We start from the raw sequence: 25,625 nt of genomic DNA, 5'->3' as shown, positions 1-25,625 counted from the left end.
ATAAGTTATGATTTATACCTCCCCTGTTTTTTTCACATTTTCCATTTTATCTTCGCTCCTATTAGTCTCAGCGTGATGGTTTATACTTTATAGCCTAAAGCCTTCCTCGATGACTGGTCTATTCAACACAAAAAGAATTTTTCAATTTGGACCAGTAGTTCCTGAGATTAGCGCGTTCAAACAAACAAACAAACCCTTCAGCTTTATATATTAGTATAGAGTATAGATTACCAGATTCCTTGACTAGTAAAATGTCAAAATAACAAATTTTAGTTTCATACTCTATTATTAGAAATATAATCTCGGGTGAACGAAAGATCCCGTTTTTGATGATAATTTTACTCGACGAGGCGAGGGTCCGACACATCCCCACGCTGAAGTCATTAGTTCTTCACCCCGAAAAAAAGTAGTCATTCTTGTGATAACCAATCTCGAACAAAGCGTTTTTTTTCTCTCGCACTAGGTCCGAGCAATCTTGGCCTGTAGAGAATCAGTAATTAATTCAGCAAGACCATCCGTTTCATAAATCTACTTGTACCATGGCAGGGTATTAATACCTAGTTGTACAACGCCATCTAGTATGCGTCACGCTCATAAGTACTCGTTCATCTCAAGGTCACACAAGGTCAAGTTTTGTTATCATTAATTTATTATTGTTTAAACAGAAAGTTAAATTGACAGATAACTTGCAAGGATTGAAATTAGTATCGATCGGACCAGCTGATGTGCCAGAGCTATTTTTAGCGAAGTTTCACGGTCAATAATTACGACAAAATTGTGTAGACGCGTAGCGTACACGTAACTTGGAAGAAATCTGTCAAAAATGGACGATCCGGAGAATTACAACAATGGAGTTTTTATTGACACTCAGAATTTGCCGGTAATGAGATTAATGACACCATTTGAAGTGGATTTATGCGGTATATATGGAAGGTTAGTGTTTATTTGGATTTATAAATAAAAGGCTATAAAAAAAGTACTTAACATGTTTTGTACTCAACTTACTTTCAAACTTCAAAGAGTCAGAAAAGTCATACAAATACATGCATTCAATAATGTAGGTATGTAAATGTAGAGATTTACATACCTAAATAAACAAAATAATGGTTATAATAGCCACAGTTCTTAAAATAAATTGACGCAAGTCGTATAACACAGTGTACCTAATTTAAGTGCGTATACACGTACACGTACGTATCAAAATAACCCGTTGACGGAGCTCGTAACAATTTTTAAAAGAAAATGATTTTTTTCTTGCGTTAACTAATAATAGCATTGTGGAAAATTTACATTCTGTTTTTCGCTGAAAAGGCACTCCTTGAAGTAAATTCTAATGAATGAGTGTCACACAAAACTCTAATTTTGATCCAAATTTTAATATTTTGTTTTGTTAATATACGACAACGTAAGTGATAAACTGAATTAAACGGTGAATAATATAAAATAACATGAATCTTAAAATATATTTTAATGCGTTACGGAGTAATTCATTTCGGTGATAGTGTTTTACTTACCTCACAAACACCCTACCCTGAACTTCAAAAGCACTGTCAAAACTGTCAATGTCAGCTGGAATGTCAACAACAAAAAAATCGTATGTTTTCGCAACAAACTAGGTAACATCTATTCGGTTATGGCATAAAATAAAAACAAAACCAACAAAAAATGAGTTCACCAAAATCGTCGCCGCCGCCGGGCAGTCCAACAAAGACTAACGGATCGGGGAGTCCTGTGAAAAGTGGAACAGGGAGTCCAGTAAAGGACGGCAGCCCGTCAAAGGGCTCTCGTAAAGGTTCAGCGTCTGGTACCCCACAGAAATCAGGGAAAAGCAGTGAACAGGCCATTGAAAACGAAATACAACTACCTCTAAGAAAAGAATTGAGCGAAGAGTTTTACACTAGACCTGATTTTATCTATGGAGGTCCTTTTATACCTGTTAAATTACCTTCGCCGTTCTTGGAGACCGCTACGCCAATGAATATGCCTCTGCAAGGAACTTTTAAAAAGTATGTATTTAAAAAAAAAAATTTTTGGCTGTATGATTATGTATACACAGATACTGTGAGTAAAATGAGATGTTATAGATTTTTTTAGTTTGTCTTGTGTTACTTTTCTCAGTGCCATAGTGTGCAAAGTATTTTTGGGCACCTTTATAAATGTTTAAAAGCATACTTAGAATAACAATTAGTGATTGTGGTCGGATAGGAAGATGCTTAAAAAAGTTAAGGTAATTGGATCAATCTCAGTGTAACTGCTAACCGAACCCAACATATCTTGGGATATGTTGGGCGCAGCTGAACTTTGATTCTAGAGACTCTTGATATTGGTAGTTGTATGCACCAAACATTACATTAAATACAATATAAAAATTTCATACTATAATAAACACCAATAGTGCTATTTAAATAAATAAGCTTAAAGTTGTGAAAAAAAAAACAGAATTACTTAAAATAAATGTCAATAATATATAAAAAAATGTGTAATAATCAAATATTTCATACAATTTTGTGCCTTTTTCATGTTGATAACATAAATTGAATCATAGTAATAAAGTTTTTAAATAGCTTTGAACATCAGTTTATATTTAATACACAAACTGAAAGAATAGCTGGTTGAACATTCATGCTCGCAGAACTAAATCGATAATTTCACCATATCATTCATGGCCCGGATAGCTCAGTCGGTAGAGCATTGGACTTTTAATCCAAGGGTCCAGGGTTCAAGTCCCTGTTCGGGCGGCTTTCTTTTTGCATCTTTTTATGTTTGTACAATATTTTAGTAAAGTCAATTATAATATTATGTTGTATTATATCTTATATTATTTATAACTTTACTCTTATTAATTGTTTTGTTTCATTTTGTTCTTCATTTTAAGTTTAATCATTCGCGAGTATAATTTGCGGTTTGTAATAAAGGTTTAGTGAATTTCCTGACTACCTTTAGTGCCTACTGACCTTTTTTGGGTCTTTTTTTAACTGATTTTATTGGCATCTTTTTTATCTTATAATTTTTCTTCGACCCGTCTGCTTTACCCGCGCTCGCGGCTTATAATAAAAAAAACTCATCGTAATAAAATATGAGTGTTGTTCGAAACCTAAAATTAATATTTTTTTGTTTCAGGAGCTTCGCATACTTTTCTCTGAAAGATAGGCTGCCTGTGATATTAACGAAAATCATAGATCAATTATCGAGGGATGGAGACAAAATCAAAAGTGCTAATTCGGCGGTACGTATAAAAAAATATCTTTAAATTATTTAAGTCTATTTTACTGTACTGTACCACAACACGTACCAAAATTACTAATATAATATGTTTTTCTAATTTCAAGTTTATTGAGAAGTCGTAAAAAGTATTCCTCCCGCCTTTTAGTTCATATTTTAATTAATTATATAATTTTGAATTTCAGTCAAACGAAGACGTCACTAGTTTCATGCAAGCCGTAGCGAAGCTGAAGAATGATCTGGTCACGAACAAACGCTACGAGCCCCTCACCGTTGACACTCCCGACGCGAAGAAATGGAACGAATGGATCGCTAATCAAGAGCACGATAAATATTTTAATAATGTTTGGCTATTTTCTGAATGTTACGTGTACAGGCGGCTGAAGGAGGCGTGTGAATTGACGTAAGTTGTACTAAATTACTATTATTTTAAAGCTTTAACAGCGCCATCTATTGCCACTTTTAGGAACGACTACCTTCGTTCTGTCATTAAGCACTGTGACCCCTCTTATGCGATAGATGGCGTCTACATTACTTTACAGTAATATGAAATTATTACAAATTACAGATACAATTTTTCATTATTTGTCAGAAATTTTAATTCCAGAAATGTTTAGTTCGTAGTACATTTTTTATTTTTAGCCGTCTAAATTGGAACTTTAAGGATTTTGAAACGAAACTATTCTATTAAAATTGCATGAAAACAGTGTGCTATCATAATAAGACATCAGTTTTCCTAATACAACCACAAGATGGCGTTACTCATTCTTTATTTTACAGGAAAGGGCTAGCTGATTTCGATTATTTCGAAGATCAAAAAACCAAAGCTTTCAACGAGAACGTAGAATTAATGTGTATAGTAGCAGATAGACTAGTCACTATGGTGCAGAAAAGCGATAAAGAGAAAAGAAAAAACGATTTTATTACACTCTTGAAGGTAAATTGTATGAAGGTTTTTTTTTTACAATATTTTTTTCACTTGCGTTCATTCACCTGGTTTGACGTAATAAAGAATTTAAAGTTATGAAGTCTTGAAGCTAAGATTGAAGATCTTTGAAGTCAAATTAGCTTAACTATTTAAACGAAAAACAAAGGCTACAATTTAGCTTGAAAAATACTTTATTTTTTTTTAACTTATAATAATTTAAAGCTGTTATAAATGGATTTGTATGTTTTATTTAAAATATAAATCATTTACTGTGTACACAAAGTGTCACACAAAAAACTTGTCCAATTGTTTTCAATTAAAAAAACTAACAACATTTATTTACACCCGTAACACTTACTAATTACTTTAACACATTCATTTGAACAACCAGATTGCCTTATGGGCGAACAAAGCGGACCTGTCCTTATCTCTTGGGGACGTCGTGAGCATGGCTACTCAAGACAAGGAGAAGCCGAGGTTCGAGGTCCCCCCTCCCGCGCCCACCGGCAAGAAGTCCAAGGTCAAGGCCGAGCCCCCGCCCCCCGCACCACTCTACGCGTACGACCTCGACCCCTTCCAAATGATCTTGGAGAATAAGGATAGGGTAAGTTCAATATGTGTATCTTCTTTTTTTATGCGGCTACAACCTGGTGTCAGAATTTTGACCGCACGGATGGCTGAGTAGTTGAGGTCACCACGCCAAACGCAATGAGCGCGACGTGTCGCGGGTTCGATCCCCACGTATTACAAGCATTTGTGTGATTCACGAACGCTTGTTCTGAGTCTGGATATCTTTATTTTTGTGCTTGAATTATAATAAAACTCGCTAAAGTCGTTTGAAAAAATAAAATTACATTCGAACCGAGGACACTTTGAATTAATAGTCCAAATGTCACACCGCTTTCCTATTGCTGCTGATTTACTTGATGTTATTAGAGGTATAATTTATTGTTGAAATTACTGAAAGTCTGATGTTTTCAGATACTGGTTGATGACACACCTAAAATGGTCGACCAAATCATTTCTAAGGCAGAAGCTATGAACAAGGCTGTGGATGGAGTAAGTATTCGTTATTAATACTATAATACCAGCCTATATACGTCCCACTGCTGGGCACAGGCATCTTACCATATGGGGAAGGTTTGCGCATTGATCACCACGCTAGCTCATTGCGGGTTGGAGATTTCAGATTCCAATAGTTGAAATTCAGGTTTCTTCAATACTGTTTGTCAGTGGTATCCAGAAATAAGTGCAATAGGATAAGACTAAAAGAAAAAAAACCTGCTCATCTCATAAAATTGAGATAATGGGAGTAATTGTACTCACTAGATAAGTTTTAATAGCCTCTAAAATAGAACTAGCGAATATTTTTTCCAAGTAGTTTTAAGAAACAAGTATTATTGACGTCAATTGACAACATTTTTTTTTAAGTTTTTTAATTTTATTAACCCGATACAAATACACATTGTATATGATTATTGAATTTGTGCCAAAAAATAGTTTTTTTTGCCCTTAAATAAAAAATACGCCACACTTACCTTACATATATACACCGTTGGACAGGTCTCGCCGAGGCGCTACAGAAACCTTCTACAGAAACTTCAGATTTAGGCTTTTCCCCTTCTTTAGGTTCCAATTTAATCTGTCAACTTATCTTATTTATTTATTAATGTACACACAACGTACAAAGAGAAATATAAAAGTTAGAATACATTAGGTACAAAGGTACTGCTTATTTCTTTAGAAATTTCTGCCAGCAGACCTGCGACAGGAGATAAGAAATACTTTATAATAGATACTTATTAATAAAGCAAATATGTCTTATAGAATACAACATTTAAGTACAAGTGCAGCTGTCATAGATTGGCGACGCTTGCCGGCATGGCCATTTGTAAAGAGGAGGTTGATATAATTCTCTATTCAGTAGAAGCTTTCGTAGTGGTTTCTTAGGTTTACGCATTGAACGACATTGAAATTAAACCGCGATAAAATCCGTAAAAGTAGTTTTATTTGAATAGAAGCTTTCTTATATTGAGCCTGTTTCACAATCACTGATTATCTGTTATCTGTCATTCTTTGTATGATAACATCTGTCAAGTAATTTAACTTGAACTTATTTGCCGTAGCCGTAGTGAAATTTATTTAATTTTGAAATTTAGAATTTTTCGTATTTGTCTTTCTGATTTTTTAATTAAATGCAATAATAAGTTCAAACGCCAGGCACTCGAATTTACGACGCCTAGCTATACATGCCAGTGGCTTTATCAATTAAGCTACTGAGGTCACTGACAAAGAATTTGAATTTGTTCATTGCATCGTGATAAGACTTATTTTTAATTTATTTAGTTATTCGAAAAAGATCTAGATTTATAGATGTTTATCTATAGGTATTGTAGATTGCTTCACCGTACCTATATTTTAGAAGTCTCATACCTTATAAAGTTGGTAGTTATATTAAATATAAAATCAAACACAATATCATAGGTATTTTACCACAGTTGTAAAAAATGAAGTAGCTAAGTTATTGTCTAAAATCATCGTTATAGTATATCTGTTCTGTAGTTTCATTCATTTTAACTTAAGTTAATAGTATTTTCATCGCTATAAGCTAATTTTACCTAAAGAAGGTATGTTAATGTAAATTATACCTCCAGGTCCCCCCTCCTCCCGCTGAGCCTCCAGCAGAAGCGGTCGCGGCTGCCTCAGAGGCTGAGAAACCTAAAGAAGAAGGCGAAAAGCCTAAAGAAGGGGAAAAGCCTAAGGAAGAGGCCCCCAAGCAGATCCCCTGCCCCGCCAAGATGACCATACCGCAGGCTGTTATGTTTGGTGAGACTGGTTTTATATCATCATCATAGTCCTATTAATTGAATATTAAGTCTGTATGTATTCAATTGAACTGTAATCATTGCAAAAGAAAAGGAGTGCTTGCTTCCTAAAAATACCATTGTCTTTTGTCATCATCATAACTATAACCTTCATCACTTTTAACATCGTCTTTACCATCATTGTTATCTTTTTCATCTTAACGTCAGTCACTTTTTAAATCTTCATCACCCTTATTATCGCTAACATCATCCCTGTCACCAATACCAATATTGTCAAATTGATCAACGTTAGGACCGTTATCCCTACTATAACTATAATCGCCTTTATCATCACTGTCTTAAAGACGAGATTAACATCACCTTAACAATAATAATGCACGGACAGCCGAATGGTTGAGGTCATCACGCCTAACACACTGAACGCGACGTTTCGCGGTTTCGATCCCCGCATAAGACAGGCATTTATATGATCCACACACAGTCTGGGTGTCTTTGTGCATGTGCTATGCATGTTTTTTTTGGGACTTAGCCCGCCACACATGCCCGTCATTGCAACTCCTGTAAGCCAGGATCTACAATGAAACCAACGAAAAACTTAAGTTTGGTATTTCCCAGGGGGAAACATTTAACTGCCTTGGAACCCGCAACAAAATTAATCCGAAATAGTAAAAAGGAGGAATTAGGAAAAATACTTTGCATGTTTGTAATCCTCCCGTTACATAAGGAATAAATTGGTTACTATGGAGGTCGATTCTAAAAAAAACAAACCGAAACACAATAATTACTTCCACCATCCCTTTCAAAAAGCATCATCACCATTATTAAGACTTAATATAGATTTATTTGTCATCAGACATAGTTTGCGACAACGCTGGTTACGAGCTGTTTGCTGACTTATGCCTCGCTCACTTCTTGATAGCACAGAAGATTGTTAAGAAGGTAATGATATTCTTCTTTTGTAGAGAAGATTAATAAAACGAAATACAACTTGTTTAGAATCGCGATTGACTTGGAAACTCGGTTTTGTGCCTGAATTTAAACATAAACAAAAATTTTAGTTTTAATATTATGCTATGAAAAAGAAATAAAGTATATCAAGAGTATAATATATTTTTTTAAACCATATGGCAGCAATAATTTGGATTAGTCTATACTTCATTTATTATAACATTAGAAAAAAGAGGCTCGTAGAAGCAGGAGTGCGAAACATTTTATTTCTATGTTAAATTATAAAACAAAACAACAACCCAATAACAACACTAGTAACGATAAGAAAACAATAACTTAACAGTAAAAAATAACAACAAAATCACGAAACTTGGCAATAACAACGAACAGGATGCAGTATTCACAAGTGAATGACACAGATAGATACTTTTGTGACTTAAAACTTCAAATGACATAAACCGACAAAATGAGAAAATCCCTTCTGTCACAACTTATGAAAGGATTAGGTAACCTCTTAGATCTGGTAGGATTATACTGAAGGGAAAAACGTTCCGGGTATTGTGCATCGCTGCTTCTTTTAAGTTTTTAGCATGGACACTGGAATTTTAATATGGCTGAATTAATATATTTAAATGAAAGTCACTTAATTTCATAAGGTTAAGTATTGAAATAATTACAGTGATTTGCACGAACGGATATATATATAGATGCGTAATAAATTCGGCGTAAATATGTTTGTTGTATTTTTGTTGCAAAGTGTGCCTTAAAAAAGAACCCTTTTTAACTTCTGTCTAATGCTATAATAAATGAAGTATAAGTCATTTCAGTTTTTCTTGGTTTTTATTTTATTTATTTATAAATCAAAGCCAGGGTTCGACCCTGCGATCACTGGCTCTAAAAAACTCTCTCAATTTTTCATTTGTTTGCAGGTTCGATTTCATGTCAAGAATATGCCGTGGTTTGTCTCCGATGTTACCATCAAGGATTTCAGGTAAATATTAAATTAAACTCTTTTTCTTATAGTTTATCAAATTAAGATTTTTTCAGCAAATAATACTTACTTTGGAATTCTCAGACGAATACTTAAAAGCCATATGTTTGTTCTGGAAGTTGATCCTGCGAACCTGTCCGAAAGATTGATAGCGTTCAACGGTATATTATTTGTTACAAAGCTACCAGCTAATCATTCAGCAAGGCACCCGATCCGATCAGACTGACGACTCTTACTTAATGTCATGGGCTTCGTACCTAAAACCGGTTCGGACTACATTCGGACGCCAGAAGGACCAATATTGTGGCCCAACTTGTGACATCCCTATGTCCAGCATTGAACCTCGATATACAGAATTGATTGTTCGAATACCTCCAAATAACTTAATTTGTTCCAGTTCCGTGATAGCCGCGTGTATGAACTCGACCTTTGAGAAGGAGATCCCGCTGACGGCAGCGGGCGCGGCCGCCGCCGCCGCCAGCGCGCCCCCGCCGCCCGCCGGCGGTAATATAACTACTAGAGTTAACTTAACAAAGTTAACTGGTTCATGTACAAATATCTATAATTATATGTTATGTAATTTATTTATTAGTAAGGCTAAACCACATACACTTAGTGGTTTCTTAGGTTTACGCGAATGTTAGACATTGAAATGAAACTACTTTTACGGATTTTATCGCGGTTTAATTTTAGATTTTAGTTCCCGACGTTTCGAAACCTTTGCAGGTATCATGGTCACGGGCAGTCTGCCCCATCTAAAATTAAACCGCGATAAAATCCGTAAAAGTAGTTTCATTCCACATACACTTATAAAGATCTTAATATAAAATTAATAGATTTAAAAAAATCTAAATACCCACGTTTTTAAATGTCACTACATTCAAATTTTATCAAAATCGATCCAGCCGTTTTTATAGTTGTAAATTGCATTGTCATCGGGTTTGAAGTTAATCTAAACATTTCAGCCTTCTAGCTTAACGGGAAGTCCTAGTTACAAAAATCCAACCTGAACGACAAACAAACAAACAAGAAACCAAGTGTATAAAAATGTGGGAAAATGTTTTTAATACACTTCAGACTTCTTGGTATGAATAAATGATTGATTGATTGAAGAGTTCACTGGTATCAACTATCAACATTTAATTTTAATGGAGTGACGAGTGACAGTTAAAACCTTGTGTATTTAGATTTTTAGTGATTAATATTACATGTGTATACGTTTTGTCAATAGAAGAGGCATCAGCGCCAGGACCTAAGATATTGACGGCGGAGAATCTCCGCGCCGTGGCGACGCAGTGGGATCAGTACTTCAAGGATGGTGTGTTTGCTGTCATGGTTAGTATAAAGATACAGACAAATAGATAAGTCCTCTCCACCCACATTTATATTATCTTTTGCTGTGCCCGACAGGGTCCACGATTGTTACAGATCAAAAAATGTTTACCACCTAAGCCTACATTGTGGAATGCAATAAAGATTTCAGTATTTGATAAGTGTCTCTATTGAGGTCATTTGGGCCAGTGTTGTTAAATAGTTGCAGTTTGACTCTTGCCCTGAAACTATAAAAAATATGCCTGTAGTTCTAACTATGCAGGAAATTTAACTAGTACATAATAAAACTTAATTTGACCCTTGTTGGAAAGAAGTTCATATAATTTTAAATTATTATTTTTTCTTAAGAACTGACGTTGAGGCAATGATGTCTGTCTGTCTGTCCCCAGAATGTATATCGTAAACCGTTTCAGCTAGAAGTTTGTTTTTAACAGTTTTCTTTGACAAAATATATAAAAAAGGCATCTATTAGTAAACTCAAAAATTCTATTGAATTACCATTTTTAAGCCTATTTCTACAGCACCCTTGGTATCTGGAGTCCGTCTCACACTCAACCATTCTTCATAATATTCTAGGCGGAAGACTACTGGACCTACCCTCACCCATTTAAAGACATGAAGAAATACGATTACAATATGTATAGGAAGTTACAATACGCCGTGGCGGTGCTCTTTAAAGGAGATCTCAACTACCGGAAACTTCTTGGTGAAAGGAATTGTAATCCTACTACAACCTTCGAACACGCTTTACAAGGTATATACATCATCATCCTAGCCTTTTCCCAACTATGTTGGGGTCGACTTCCAGTCTAACCGGATTCAGCTGGTACTTACAGTGTTTTACAAGGAGCGACTGCCTATCTGGCCTCCTCAACCCAGTTACCTGGGTAACACGATGCCCCTTGGTTAGACTGGTTGTCACACAAAGCTTCTGACTACCTGTAACGACTGTCAAAGATGTAGGAATAACAGCCGGGACCCATAATTTAACGTGCCTTCCGAAACATGGAGGAACTCGTTATAATTTTTGTACCCAGTCATTATCCTTATTATGCATTTTTGCCCAGGTTTCACTCCGGCGCCTCTAATAGCAGTACGGACAGTCAAATCTGAGCTTATCTGTGGTCTGCCCAAGGGCAAGTGGGATCAGCTGACCAGTCTAGATGAGAAGTGGATGCAGAGAGGTGATTACGGGTGAGTGATCCCTACTAATATTATAAATGTGAAAGTAACCCTGTCTGTCTGTTAAGCTTTCACGTCTAAACCACTGAACCGATTTTAATGTAATTTGGGACAGAGATAGAGTTGACCTTGAGAAAGAACATAGAATAGTTTTTATCCCGGAATTTTGAAGAGTTTTCTTGGAAACACGATATAACCGTCATCGACGCGGGCGAAGCCGCGGGCGAAAAGCTAGTAAATAATATAAATAAGTTGCTAAAGCACTTGTGTTATGGAATTCTTTTAATTTTTTCTCCACTTCAATTCAACAATTCTTCAATTTTATTTTTATTCGGCTAACGGATAATTCCTTATTCAATGATGAAACGCTTTACTCGCACGTATTTATCGGTATCGCCCGACTAGTTTCGGACCCAACCGGAGTCCTTAATCATGAGCTGACGCGGATAATTCCTCCTTCCAGATATTCGAAGTGTCAGTTGCAGAAAAGTCTAGAACATATCTAGTTAATATACATGTTTGTTCTTAGCGTGATACAGTACTACCCTAAGGGCGAGGCGCTGAAGGTAGCCGACAGACCTTGCATGGACTACTGCCGTACCTGCTTCGGCGTTATTTGTCCAGAACACACTGATATTTGATGATAATTGTCATGTAAGTATTGAAACTACACTGAATGTTATAACATCAGTTGATCAGTTGTCTAGTATTCATAATGCTAGTTTTGCTTATTTTGAAACTAGATGGCGCTGTGTGAAACCATTTGCTAGGCAACCAAAACTGTATAGAAACCTTTAAAAATATTGTCATAAAGTGAATAATTGTTTATCAAGAAATTGGCATTGAGAACGCGTTAAATTTGTTTTAATTTTGATGTCAAACATTTGTGGACCTTATGTGGTTTACTTTAAAGTATGTTTTCAAGTGAAAAAGAAAATAAGAATAAGATTTTCCTTCTCTTTTTCTTAGTTAGTCGCAATGTCAAGATGACATTTTATCAAAATCGGTTTGGTCGCTTTTGAGATAAGTTGCAAATAGTCAAAACAATTGTGTATGTAGAGATTATTGCCTTCTAGTAGTAAAGTTCAACAGATTTTTGAAATTAAAATTACTGACATTAATAAAATGTTCTTTTTCTTTACAGATGTTGCTTGAACTCATTTTTTGTTGTTATACACATAGTCATATTTTGGCACAACCCTATCTACGTCATTATTTATAAGTGTTTTTATTCAAAGTCTTCTATTTACAAATTAAAACCGTTTTGAATCATTATTTGTGTTTTATTATTGCCCGACTTTATAGAAATGATGTTTGATCCTTTTATTATTTTGAGAATTAAAAGTCAAAAAAGAAGATTTTTTAAGCTTGTTGCAGAAAAAAGCGTTACTCATATTTTGATCTAATACTGAAAAATTTTGAAATAATTCATATGATCATATAAATATACTTTCTTTAATTTGATATAAGAACAGGAATTTATAAATCAAAGAAGTTGTATTTTTAATCATTTATTTACAAAATATGCGATACTAGTGCACTATTATTTATATTAAATATCAGTTTATAGAAAGATATAAGTAATCGTTTTATTTTCGTCCATCATTCAATAGTTTGAAGTTAATAATAATACATTTTCTTTGAAACTGGCCGTATTTGAAATAAAATAATATATAGTTTGCCCAAAAAATAATTATTTGAAATAGTAAAATGAAATGAATAATTATTTTTTGGGCTTTATAGAATATATAACAGAAAAACAAAGACGAAATGTCTTTTTCATCAAAAAGAAAGAGCAAGTGAAGAAATAATTGAAATAAAATATTCCGCCATTTTGTTTTTCTAATAACTACAACTAAATAAGCGTTTTGTACATTAGTCTCGTAAATATGGCTCAAAATCCTATGAACAGCGTAAGTCGTCGACAATCTAAAATTAATGAACACATCATATTAACCTTTCCATAAAAATAATAATATTTCCACACAGTTTTGGACAATACACTCATTTTCTTTAATACCAACAGCTTTTCTCGATAATTAAACATTTGTATTTTGAGTATTTGCACATAACCTCCAAGTATTATCCCGCCTAAATGAACCACAGATAAAAAATATCAATCATTGTAAGCAACCTCATTCAAATTAATGACAAACATGAAAATGAATCTATCAATAAAGAAACTAGCTAATTGATAGAGATCAATGGATTTAAATGAATAGTTGTAAAATGCCCTGAATTTTAGTATTTCGTAATTCTAGATCTTACTTCGCTGGTATAAAGTTTAATTTAGTATGGCCCCTGTCCCTGATAGCCGTTGCCGTTGTAGCCGTCCTGGCTATTTCTGTCATAGCCTCCCTGGCCGAGGCCGGTGTCTTCGTAGGAGATCTTGGGTTTGTAGCCGTCTTGGTCAGCTTCGTACTGAACAGTCTGGAAAATAAGAAAATTTCTGATGAAAACCTAGGAAAATGTAGGTAATGTTTGTAATGTATTACTTTTGTGCTTCCAAGCGTAATAACTAAAATAAAGAGTGAGTAACAAAATGCATTTTCGACCAACATCCCACAGCAATTATAATTACGATTATGCTAGGATATGCTACGATTAGGCTATGTTTACCCGTGATCTGATTGCAACGACACCAAGTTGCCTAAAACTATAACAAGCTTGAAAATAGGCAACATATAGGTAGCATAAACGACTGAGTTTATCGTACAATAACATAAGTCAGCCACTTCCAATATTTTCGCGCCAGTACAGCCAGTTTCCTTAGCTTCCACCTCAAAAAATATGGTACAAAAGCAGTAATGAACTGGTCGGTTTTTACCTGTTTCCTGCCGTCAGGTAACAATACGTAGTACTGGCCCTCAGCCCTGTCGCCCTGCCTCGACTCGCGGTGACCGAAGTCGTTGCCAGACTGGTCGTCCTTCACCATGTACTCGAAATTGTAGTTGGCTGGTTCCTGAAAAACATAATAAATGAAAATGAAACTAAATTAAAAATAAAGAAGACCCCAGATACTAAAAACTTTCACACTTCCCCACAACTTTGAACTAATCGCACAAAATTCACCTTTAATACACAACAAACTAAATAGAAGTAACTCAATCTTTTTGGGCGCTATGCTGTTGCAGACACGGCAAATTTATAATACCCCTTTTTTCGCGTTTAGGGTTAAAAATACTGGAATGTAATGGGATGTGGAGGTGTTTTTGCAGTGAATTTGGGAGCGACCTTTACCCAGCAGTACGTAATAGATTGAATATAATTCGGGAAAATACAGCAAAAAAAGATGGTGCTTTTTTCTTGCGGCTTGTTTACTTATAAAACTACACAAGCATTGCTGTACAAAGATTTTTGTTTATAATGCCTGCAACCTACGCATTTCATTGTTATAGTAAACCTATTTGACAGTACTTTATTATTTCGATACTACTTTGAAGCTACGTTCAATACTTCTTCAGTACATAATAAATGTATTCTACTTACGCCGTTGCTACCGTCATCACTGCCGTACCCTCCGCGGCCGCCGGGGGGCAGGTACTGCCGGCTCTGCTGACCGCCCTGCGAGTAACCTCCTGTAATGGAATAGACACCTGTTTAGAAGGTTTCACTTCGTATTATTAAACAACAAAATTCGTCTACAAATAAGTTCACTATGAATGACATCTATGAAAAACATGTTCATTTGTAGAATTTGACTGCAAGGATAGCTAAGTAGCCGGGACAGCGGGATTGTCCGAAAGGATTACAATGGCCCCACTACACGAAGGGCAAAGGAAGGAGTAAAACTTGCCTTGACAATAACCCTTTTGTTTTCTTAGTTTGTTTGCAAATACCTGGCTAATTTAAAAAAAATATGAGTTAATAACATCAGTATAACTCACCAGCGCCACCACCGAATCCAGGAGCGCCATATTGCTGAGAAGGAGCTCCGTACTGTTGAGAGGGAGCGTTAGCTGCTGGTGCTCCGTACTGAGAAGACGGGGCCCCGAACTGAGGGGAGCCCCCGAACTGAGAGGGCGCGCCGTACTGCGAGGAGGGCGCGCCGTACTGTGTTGAGGGCGCACCGTACTGCGAGGAGGGAGCTTGGCTCTGACCGGGGGCACCGTAAGTGGACGAAGGAGCGTTATATTGACCGAAGTTGGATTGAGGGGGCCCGTATCTGTTTGAGGGTTGGGGAGCGCCGTATTGGGAGGAAGGGCGACGGGATCCAGCGCGGGAGGGTTGGCGGCTTCTGAAAGTTTAAACATGGGAATAAGTTATTTTGATTATTGTTAGAGAAGTTGGGACTTTTGATGAGGAGCTGCTCTAAATCAACTGTTTAGAGTAGTCGTGACGCATGTCACTGCTCATACTGAAGAGTATTTATATTCAATTGTATAAGTCGTATACACTACATAATATCTATTAAGTTCTTTATTTTGATAAGGATTCATCCCATCGTAATAAATCCACTTCGAAATAAGCGTTGTTGCGGAAAAAATATAACTTAAAAATGATTATAGTGAGTCCACCTTAAAAGATGCCGTTGCAAACGTTTTTGTAGACCATTTAATTCTATATATATTGTAGAACATTACATTTGAACTATCCCGTAGGCTTCAACCAGCTTTTGCAAAGTAAGCTGAAGAAATTCATTTGTTAAAATTAAAAATGTATTTCCATCACATTAGAAGCCAAAAATGTTAAAGAAAAGTCCCATTCAAAGTTCTTGTCACCTGAACACAGCATCAGTCTGCCTCAGTCCAGGTGCCCCTGGGGTTCCGTACACCGCCGAGGGGGAGCCAGCTGAGGGAGGCAAGTATCGGTTGTCCACCGGAGGCTCGGCCAGGCACACCACGGCCAGCGCACATAGAATGAGGATCTGAAAGTAAATGTGGTCATTATTGTTAATTAGCTGTTGCCCGCGACTTCGTCCGCGTGGTTAGAAGATATAAGTTATGTTAGTTATTTATATCTGAACTGTTTTTTCCACATTTTCCATTGTATCTTCGCTCCTATTAGTCGCAGCGTGATGATATATAGCCTAAAACTTTCCTCAATGAATGGTCCATTCAACACAAAAATAAATTTTCAATTTGAACCAGTGGTTCCTGAGATTAGCGCGGTCAAACAAACAAACTCTTCTGCTTTATATATTAGTATAGAGTATAGATTAGCATAGATAAGCTTTTGTTCGCAAGTCGGCCTGTGACTTGTGAGGCATAGTTTAAATTTTACGCTATTTCTGACGCAATTGGGTAAGAGGGATGTCAGTTAACAATTGACATATTTTCATTAAGGGATTATAAATATATTTAAACATTCATAGATGATAAATTTCCTTACGACTGAAATAATGCTAGTGCGTGTTTCTTAACAGTAAGTAAAGTATTTTATAACTCTTTTAGCCAAAAGGCAGAATGAAGTTAAGTTTCTGAATACTGCTAATATTACAATTATTTTCTATCCCCTCCTACTTATTATAAACGCGAAAGTTTTTATGTACGGATGTTTAATTTGTTCCTCTTTCAGGCAGAAACCACTGAACGGATTTAGACGAAACTAGATAGTTTATAATCATGACTAGCACATAAAATGGTTTTATCCCGATTTTATGTTCCTGTGGGATCATTTTCGATTAGTAGATAACGGGCCCGCGAGCGTCAGCTAGTAAAAACGTTGACAATTAGGGCGATGCTTGCGACATGGTTTCCCCAATTATTATACCCTTCAACGTACCTTATGGTGGCTTTTTTTAAGAAATTATTTTTGGTTGCCGTATATTGTTTATAGGACATAGCCCTCGAAATAAATTATGAGGTACAAATAAGTTTTAATTATATTTTTAAGGGAAGTTATTGAAAGTTTAGATTTTTCGTACTAAATTTAAAAATAATATGATATTTTTATTTACTTACCTTCATGGTTGAGGTTGTATTTGTATTTGTTTCTTAACCGAAAACTTTTACCTGCATGTGGAAAAGTCGAAAAATATCAATATTATATATGGGGCAAAGAAGAAATAAAATTAAAATGTGGTAAGTAGTCTAAGAGAGCACCATCAAGTTATTAGAAAATGGAATAAACAAACTACACTGAGAAAGTCACTTTTATTGGTCTGGATTCGAACCTGCGACTATACACGATTATAGGGTCAAAGATTACTTAGATAGTAAAATAACATCTAGATAATCTAAATATCAAAACTGCATTTACACAAAAATAAAATCTCCGAAAAAAACAATTTGAACTCCGAACCTTCCAAAACACTTCACTCAACGGTTATATTTTTTAAAAAATCCGAATCTGGAACACCGAACGAAGACGGCCGATGTTGCCCGAATGATGTCCGTATTGATTCCGAACGGCTTATATACGATACCAATGATTACTGATTACTTTAAATGTATGTACATCTTCACGTATGTATGTATCAAGTGTTTGGATGTGTGCGTGAGAGATTGGCGCATCTGCTCGACGAGACGGTTCGAATGTTGCTCTACTTTTGCACTTTGTAGGGTCATTGCCAAGATTTGTTAGATGTATAGGGCTATTGTAGTTTTGCTATTGACATTGTGTGACGGCTATTGTCTCGTTTGCTAAGGACAAGGATTGTTTATTTTGTACCTTGCGACCTTTGCTTTACAAATAAAATTTAAAAAGTATAAACTTTTTTGAATTAGAGGTTATGTTAATTGTAATGGGTTGTGATAGAGGCATCTACTATAAAAGGTTTTTTTTTATATTGATAAAATCATCCAAAAGTTATGCATATAAAAGTAATCGTATAGCAAAACTTTACAAACAATATTTTATAATACATTTTTTAATTAAAGAAAATTATTAAAATAAAGCATATTACAAACCATATCAGCTGCATTCGCCTAAAAGCATAAACGAAGGTATGCTCTACTTGAAACCGTGCTAAAATATGAGTGTTATAATGTAAAACCATCGTGTAAACAACTCCCTAGCTTCTAGAAGCAGACATAACTGTAATAGGCACAACAGTACAACACTAATTGCTCAAGTTACAGAAATTGCTCTATTCGATGTAAAATAGGCCAAATAATTACGTGAATATTAGATAAATGGAGAAATATGTTTCGGATTGAGAATGAACTGTCAAAAGGTTTTCGAAATCCTACTTACTATTATAAAGGCGAAAGTTTGTAAGTATGGATGTATGGATGTTTGTTACTCTTTCACGTAAAAACTACTGAATGGATTTGAATGAAACTTTACCACAATATAGCTTATAAGTACATCAGAATAACACATAGGCTACAATTTTTGAGGTTTCTAAAGTGAGGTCGTAAAAAAACAATTTTTTTGCGCTTACATTGCAAACGCTGACTGAATCCTACAAGATAGAAGGCAGATAGATAGATAGAAAGCAGGTATAAATTATAACTTATACCTTCTAACCACGCGGACAAAGTCGCGGGCAACAGCTAGTTTTATATAATTTTAATCCTTTTTATCGCTGGTCTGTAACAATTTTTTTTTAAATTTTCCCCTGTTTACGAAACCCTTTGATGCGAGTCTGATTTACACTTGACTGGTAACTAGTAACCGGTGATATTGCTGCAGGAGAAACTTAACTATTTTCGCAGACTTCTTAAAAATTTAATTTCGTGTCTTACTAGCAGAGAGTTCTGCTTATTAGGTATGTTTTATCCACAGACCTTGTAGATGCTACGCTAATCTATATCTATATCTATACTAATATATAAACCTGAAGAGTTTGTTTGTTTGTTTGAACGCGCTAATCTCAGAAACTACTGGTCCAAATTGAAAAATTATTTTTGTGTCGAATAGACCATTCATCGAGGAAGGCTTTAGGCTATAAACCATCACGCTGCGACTAATAGGAGCTAAGATATAATGGAAAATGTGAAAAAAACAGGGCAGGTATAAATCATAACTTATATCTTCTACCCACGGGGACGAAGTCGCGGGCAACAGCTAGTATTAATTATATTTATCGTATTCTACAAGGTGGACATGTTAACTTTGTTATATGTTGTCGCGAGTTCGATTCCCGCTGGGGGAAAGCATGTGTTTCAAGATACTTGTTTCGATATTGGCTGTCTTGTGTGTCGCAAGTTAAACTCGTAAAACTTTAAATTCTTAAGTTCGTTAGTCATTTTCTATTGAATAAAAAATAGATTAAAAAAATACGAATTATTAAGAACTGATTTGCAATGCCCTTGAATACTTGCACTTGTTTATATTGGTTACAGTTCCCTTATTTTCATGTTTAAGAACTGAAACAAAAAAAAACCATCGCGGACCATCCAATTAATAACGATGAAATTATTTAATTAAAGGATATAAGTGTTAAGATAAGGACAAGTGTTAATGTGTGATGGACACTTAAAGTGACAAATAAGGTATAATATTTAATAGCTTCTAACTATTATGTTCCGTATATATTTTATTCGGTCTTCGGTAGTAATTACTATAGTAAAAAAACTTCCCACCGTGCTTGTTTATGTCTTTTATAGTTTTTATTGCAAGTTGTTAAGCTTTATTGAATGTAGGTAAGAATAGCCGAATGGTATAATGGCATTTATGATTACTGTAAGCGGTGTGTCGCAGGTTCGATCCCCGCGGGGGAATTGCCAATGTGGGGGTTGTCCTAACAAAAGATTAAAGAGTGAAAGAATAAAAGCGAGAGATTTGCCAAGCAGTAGGACATCCATAGCCAAATCTATACTTACTAATATATAAAGCTGAAGAGTTTGTTTGTTTGTTTGAACGCGCCAATCTCAGGAACTACTGGTCCAAATTGAAAAAAATATTTTTGTGTTGAATAGACCATTCATCGAGGAAGGCTTTAGGCTATAAACCATCACGCTGCGACTAATAGGAGCGAAGATACAATGGAAAATGTAAAAAAAACAGGGCAGGTAAAAATCATAACTTATATCTTCTACCCACGGGGACGAAGTCGCGGGCAACAGCTAGTAAATAATAAAAATTAATTACTAGCCATGAGTGTTACTGCAGGCCTCCCATCCTCTCCTTCCATGTATCCAAGTTTGTGAAATTTCAAAAGGAATCGACCTCGTCCTGTCCTCTCCTGTTTCCCCTTGACCTAGAGCTGATTCGGCATCCATCCATCAGCAGTTAAATTTTACTTTGGAAGTCGTAATCCTCACAACACCAATTGGATTTTAGATCACGACAAACAAATGGAGTGATTAAAATTCAGGGCTTCTCAATTGTCACGAAAACTGTTTTACTTAAGTCTAAGTATTGTAAGAGTTTGTATTCAAATAACTATTAAATTAATCTATCTGTTATTTTAGCATTGAGGCTAATGATTTCCCTGTATTTTTCGTAGAATTACGCGTGCCTACTGCTACGTCTTAAAAGTAATGTCACTGTAGGTGTGGAGGAGTTTTAAATACACTAATTTCCAATAATACTAAATAATTTATAATGTTATATTAATAAATATATCAGGCGCCTTCGTTGTTATTTTCATTCAAACAAGATCATGAAATATGTAGTTTAATAGTTTATAGACGAGGGTTACAAATTATGCAAGTTTATTGCTTGATGGTGATAGATTTCACTCTCGATAATCAAAAGTCATGTTAGAAACAATTTGCAAAACTCATGGAAATATCAATTACTGATCTTATAAATTTACTATTTCTGGGCTAGCTGCTCAAGAGCAATGGAGTGGGAAGAATTCCTCTTCCCATTTTTTGGCATCCAACACAGACATCATTTGCATGAAGGATAAATTATTTCTAAGGTTGAGTGTAATTTGTATACCGCATTTGAAATGGAAATGACCTGTTTTGGCATGGCTTGGGAATCCTCATGGACACCCACTCCCCCTCGGGTGAGGAAATGGGTAGTGTTAAACTCTTACTGACTAAACCTGAACCGCCGTGCTACGTCATCCGCGCTTTTCTGTCGTTGTATGGCAATGCGTTGTAATCCTTCATACTGCAATCAAACTAGCCACTAAACCCGGATCTCAAGAACTTCCACAAATTCAAATACCCTAAGGTCGGTCACATAAACGAAATTTCAACCTACTTCACAACGAAAGAGGTCAAAAATAGAGTAAAAAAAATCAATTAAAGGCGCGATAGTTTGGTAGCAGTCACGAATGAGTTCGTCACGATATATTGCGCAGGTACAGTACTGGTTAAATCATAGAACGGTGCTTCGGATATTATAGTTAAGTAACTTTAACCGAGATTTAGATCGGTCACTTTTGAACTCATAAATTATGGTAGAACTCGTAATTAGCTGGTTAAGGACTTTGGTAATGAAGGAATTTCTAGATTGTAAAAGTCAAGTGTGTTTTAGACCCACGATATGGGGTTCCATATAAGTAGGTAATATAAAATAAAAAGCAAAAAAATCCTACTACTATTATAAAGGCGAAAGTTTGTAAGTATGGATGTATGGATGTTTGTTACTCTTTCACGTAAAAACTACTGAATGGATTTGAATGAAACTTTACCACAATATAGCTTATACATCAGAATAATACATAGGCTACAATTATTGATGTTTCTAAAGTGAGGTCGTAAAAAAACAATTTTTTTGCGCTTACATTGCAAACGCTGACTGAATCCTACAAGATAGATAGAAGGCAGATAGATAGATAGAAGGCAGGTATAAATTATAACTTATATCTTCTAACCACGCGGACGAAGTCGCGGGCAACAGCTAGTATATAATAAGAAAGGAAGAAAGCATTAGGTATAATTACCGCAGTATTATTTTTCATACGACGACCGAATCAACTTTGATTTTTACATCATCTTTGATAATTTCTACTGTAGATATCATGGTTCGTGGCAGAAGGACAGACAGCGGGTCCTTTGAAACAGAAAAAAAAGTAAAAAACGTCCTAATTTGTTTGGAAGACCATTTACGTGTGTTTTTACGTTTTAACCCAGAAGTAATAAGTATTTTGGTCATTAGGAAAATGACAACTTCATTAAGTGACATTTTCCAAGTTATGGACGTACTTGCCGGTTGTTCTTCACAGGAATGTCAGTTTTGGTACCGTGCACCTAAAGTCAATACTGTAACGTTTTAAAAGTGCCTAGAAAATGGCTTTAAAACTAGAATTTTGATTTCAATAACTGGCTGGTGAAAATATAAAACCTTCATAGATATCGTCTTATATACACAAGAATTTGATTGTTACATGTTTCGTGATCTTGCCGACAGGTGTCACCGTTGTTGCAGTTTTAAAGCGAAGCACGATTCTGATAAATTTATGACGGTCTACATCTAACGTTTTTGGAATTTATAGATGAAAGATGTCTTCATAAATAAAGGATGTTTTGTGGGGAGTTTATTTATTTTTGTGGTTAAATTGAAATGAATGAACACTTAACGTATTTGGAGTTTTGGTAGTTACACATGTTTTTTTTTGTAATTAACATATTTTATTGAGAAACACGGGGTTTGGAAATCTCCCACATGATTTTCACGATATTTAATTATCAGGTTTACCTATCTACATCCATAAAATAAGTTAAGCAAAAAATCATAAACCTCCCATTTTTTCACTTAAAGATCTTGGGAGAACATTATTTTTTAGCATAGTTTCTTAATAATAATAAATTCTCTACCTGCTATTTACTCACTTCTTAAAAAAAAACGATTCTCGCATTATGTAGCTTAATCAAGCCATCATGTCAAATTGTCAAGTCACAAGCTCAAAGACACAGAACAAGTATTCGTGGGTCACAAAAATGCTTGATCAAATCAGCGACGCGTCTCGCATATTGGGTTTTGCACGGTGGCAGTAATCACTAAATTTTCATTAAACATAAAATAAATTTCGAAACATCTGCCGATACTTGAGAAGTAGGCACTAAAAAAGTCAAACGCAATTAAACCAGGTCAGAGATGGTACCTAGGCACTATATTTTATTGGCCATCACTAGATACACATAAATCTCAGACTCCAATCCCATTATACATTAAAGTCAAATAATAAATATAGATGTTGCAACTGAAATAATTAAAAACCGGTCAATTGCGAGTGGGATGGACGGGGAGGGTTCAGTACCTTATTTAAATAGTAATATATCGTTAACAGTAGCAGAGTTACTATGTTACTATGATACTTTATGATAATTACCATTGCGAGCCGGTCTTGTTGCAGGTTAGATTAGTAGACCAGAAATTTGTATTATCTAATGCTTGTTGTTTTTCAAGCTACAATGTTTCTGTCTTTCTTTCCTATCCTTAGGATGTTGGCAGGATATCTAGTATTTAAAGCTGATGTACCCTTCCACGTTTTTTTTTAAATAAAGGTTTCTTCAGTTTACATTTTTCACTGAGCGCCATTTAGTTTCAAACTAAGCAGAGCCTGTATTAGCAGCACTAGAAAACTGATAAACATATTGAAATTTTTATATCCATACATATTACAAATAATTTACACCTCAATACACAACAAATGATACATGCCCATCAGACAAACATAATCCTGGGTGGGAGTCGAACTCACGACCTCCGATACCGCAGTCAAGTCCACTAACCACTGACCAATAGTGTTTAAGATACTCTTATTCACAAGTCATTTTGTCAATTTCATCATACCGAATATGTTCCATGAAAGTGCCTATTTTCCGCCTATTACTATATCTATATGATATACCCAACTGACACATCAAATCCAGACGAAATTAGGTCTCATCGTTGCCTTGCTTCTCATACAGAATTCTAAAATTGATTTTAAATTCACATTGGATCGCGTAAAGCGAATGAATCGATAAAACAAGTATGGATCCCAATCGATTGCAGTAATCGAATAATTTCAGATAATGTTCTGATTTGGATCGTGATTTGTCCATTAAATGCATGCATATTATCACGCTTTGGCTATTACAGGCTGGGCAGAATCGTCTTTAGAAAATAACGATTAATCATGATTTCGTCCATGATGGATTATTCGAATGTTTGAGTATTTGACGGCTCTATTAGAATGAGGCCTGTCTTTTAAAGAATTATGCAAAGTAAATGTCTTATTTTGAAAGCCTCTATTTCTATTCCTACAAGTGAAAAGATATTCGAATTAAATCGACTTTAACTTTTTTTAAACGACTTCTGCTGTGATGAATTTAGTCTTTGTAGTTTGGGATTCATACACATTCAAGTCACACTTGCACAAAGACACCCAGACTCAGGACAAGCAGTCGTGGATCACACAAATATTTGTTCTACTCGGGGATCGAAGCAGCGACCATTGTGCACGTCGCACACAGTGGCTTTTCTTATTACAAGCCTAATTAAACTGACGATCCAAAGTAAGAGGCCTAGCTTACGAAAGTAATCAGCGTTTCAGATCTATATCATAGTTTTCGTGTTGCTGGGGACGTAACGTGGGATTTAAAAATATGGGTTCTGCTTGGTATTTCTCAGCCGCGTTCGTTTGCCGTCTCATCGGGCTAAGAGAACACCTGTGTTTGCGTAGGTATATGCTTATGCACTATAATGTGTCTTACAGAGCTGGCAAAGGACATATTAAATTGTTGTTGTTCGATGTTAATTAATAACGACACCCTTTGTAAATAATTAAATCCTTAGGTCACAAGTTACAAGCACAGTTGTACCTAAGCAGACTTACTTTTAACTTGAAAGAATACATCATTTCTATAAATCAACTCACTGAATTCAAGACCTTGCTCCAAATATGTGGGATACCGATATATCGATTACATTTTGCTATCGAATCGATTGTCATAATAGCGACTCGTGCGCTCGTTGTGAAATCGATGATAGATAGTGATGTGCAATTGTGGATTTAGATTATAACTTAGCAATGCGAATATGCAGATATGCTAATGTTTTCGTTGTATGAATTCGCAGCATGTATTGTGATCAAAGGATTCCTCTGAAAGATATAAATAATCTGTTGTAATGAAAAATCGTTAAGTAATCATTGTGTTGTGGGTGTTGTTGAGTCTGCGAACTACGGTACTGTTAATATGAAGCGAGAGAAGAAATGACGGTATGTGGGGTGAAGTGATTACTGAATGATGGTCAATATTCGGATGGAATTTGTGACATATAAAATATTTATTTTAATTACGATACAAGTATAATATACTAATAGATAAATAAATACTATTTGCAAAGCATCAAAAAAGACACCTAACAAAGGTGTGATCCTTTGTCATCGATGTAGATGTAATTTAACGTGCCCAGAAGT

General features: G+C 35.3%; 2 protein-coding genes and 1 non-coding gene across 5 annotated transcripts; 2 read left to right on the top strand and 1 right to left on the bottom strand.

Annotated features, from left to right (window-relative positions):
* The first annotated feature begins 642 nt into the window (after window positions 1–642).
* LOC113505543 (protein-glutamate O-methyltransferase-like) lies at window positions 643–12,703 on the top strand. Of its 3 annotated transcripts, none has more exons than XM_026888314.1 (16): window positions 643–933; window positions 3,121–3,226; window positions 3,408–3,625; window positions 4,003–4,159; window positions 4,542–4,754; window positions 5,132–5,209; window positions 5,978–6,052; window positions 6,805–6,976; window positions 7,829–7,914; window positions 8,853–8,914; window positions 9,312–9,418; window positions 10,146–10,249; window positions 10,823–11,000; window positions 11,314–11,440; window positions 11,958–12,082; window positions 12,573–12,703. In XM_026888314.1, the coding sequence occupies exons 1-15, from the start codon at window positions 824–826 to the stop codon at window positions 12,067–12,069; spliced, it is 1,905 nt and encodes a 634-aa protein (XP_026744115.1). In that variant the 5' UTR covers window positions 643–823; the 3' UTR covers window positions 12,070–12,082; window positions 12,573–12,703. The 3 variants fall into 3 exon arrangements, with proteins under 3 accessions (XP_026744115.1, XP_026744113.1, XP_026744114.1); XM_026888312.1 differs by lacking the exon at window positions 643–933 and adding an exon at window positions 1,521–2,006; XM_026888313.1 differs by lacking the exons at window positions 643–933; window positions 5,978–6,052 and adding an exon at window positions 1,524–2,006.
* Window positions 2,666–2,738, top strand: Trnak-uuu. Its single transcript has one exon. It is a non-coding gene; the product is annotated as a tRNA-Lys (tRNA).
* Window positions 12,704–13,118: 415 nt separating the features above from the next.
* Window positions 13,119–18,212, bottom strand: LOC113505682 (pro-resilin-like). The gene is made up of 7 exons (XM_026888482.1): window positions 17,672–18,212; window positions 17,332–17,382; window positions 16,150–16,295; window positions 15,316–15,665; window positions 14,918–15,006; window positions 14,256–14,390; window positions 13,119–13,858 (listed from the first exon to the last, which is right to left on the bottom strand). The coding sequence occupies exons 2-7, from the start codon at window positions 17,335–17,337 to the stop codon at window positions 13,718–13,720; spliced, it is 867 nt and encodes a 288-aa protein (XP_026744283.1). The 5' UTR covers window positions 17,338–17,382; window positions 17,672–18,212; the 3' UTR covers window positions 13,119–13,717.
* Window positions 18,213–25,625: the final 7,413 nt, after the last annotated feature.

This window comes from Trichoplusia ni, chromosome 26 (genome assembly GCF_003590095.1).
Source record: "Trichoplusia ni isolate ovarian cell line Hi5 chromosome 26, tn1, whole genome shotgun sequence".
NCBI lineage: Eukaryota > Metazoa > Arthropoda > Insecta > Lepidoptera > Noctuidae > Trichoplusia > Trichoplusia ni.
This window is presented reverse-complemented; position numbering and strand designations above follow the sequence as displayed.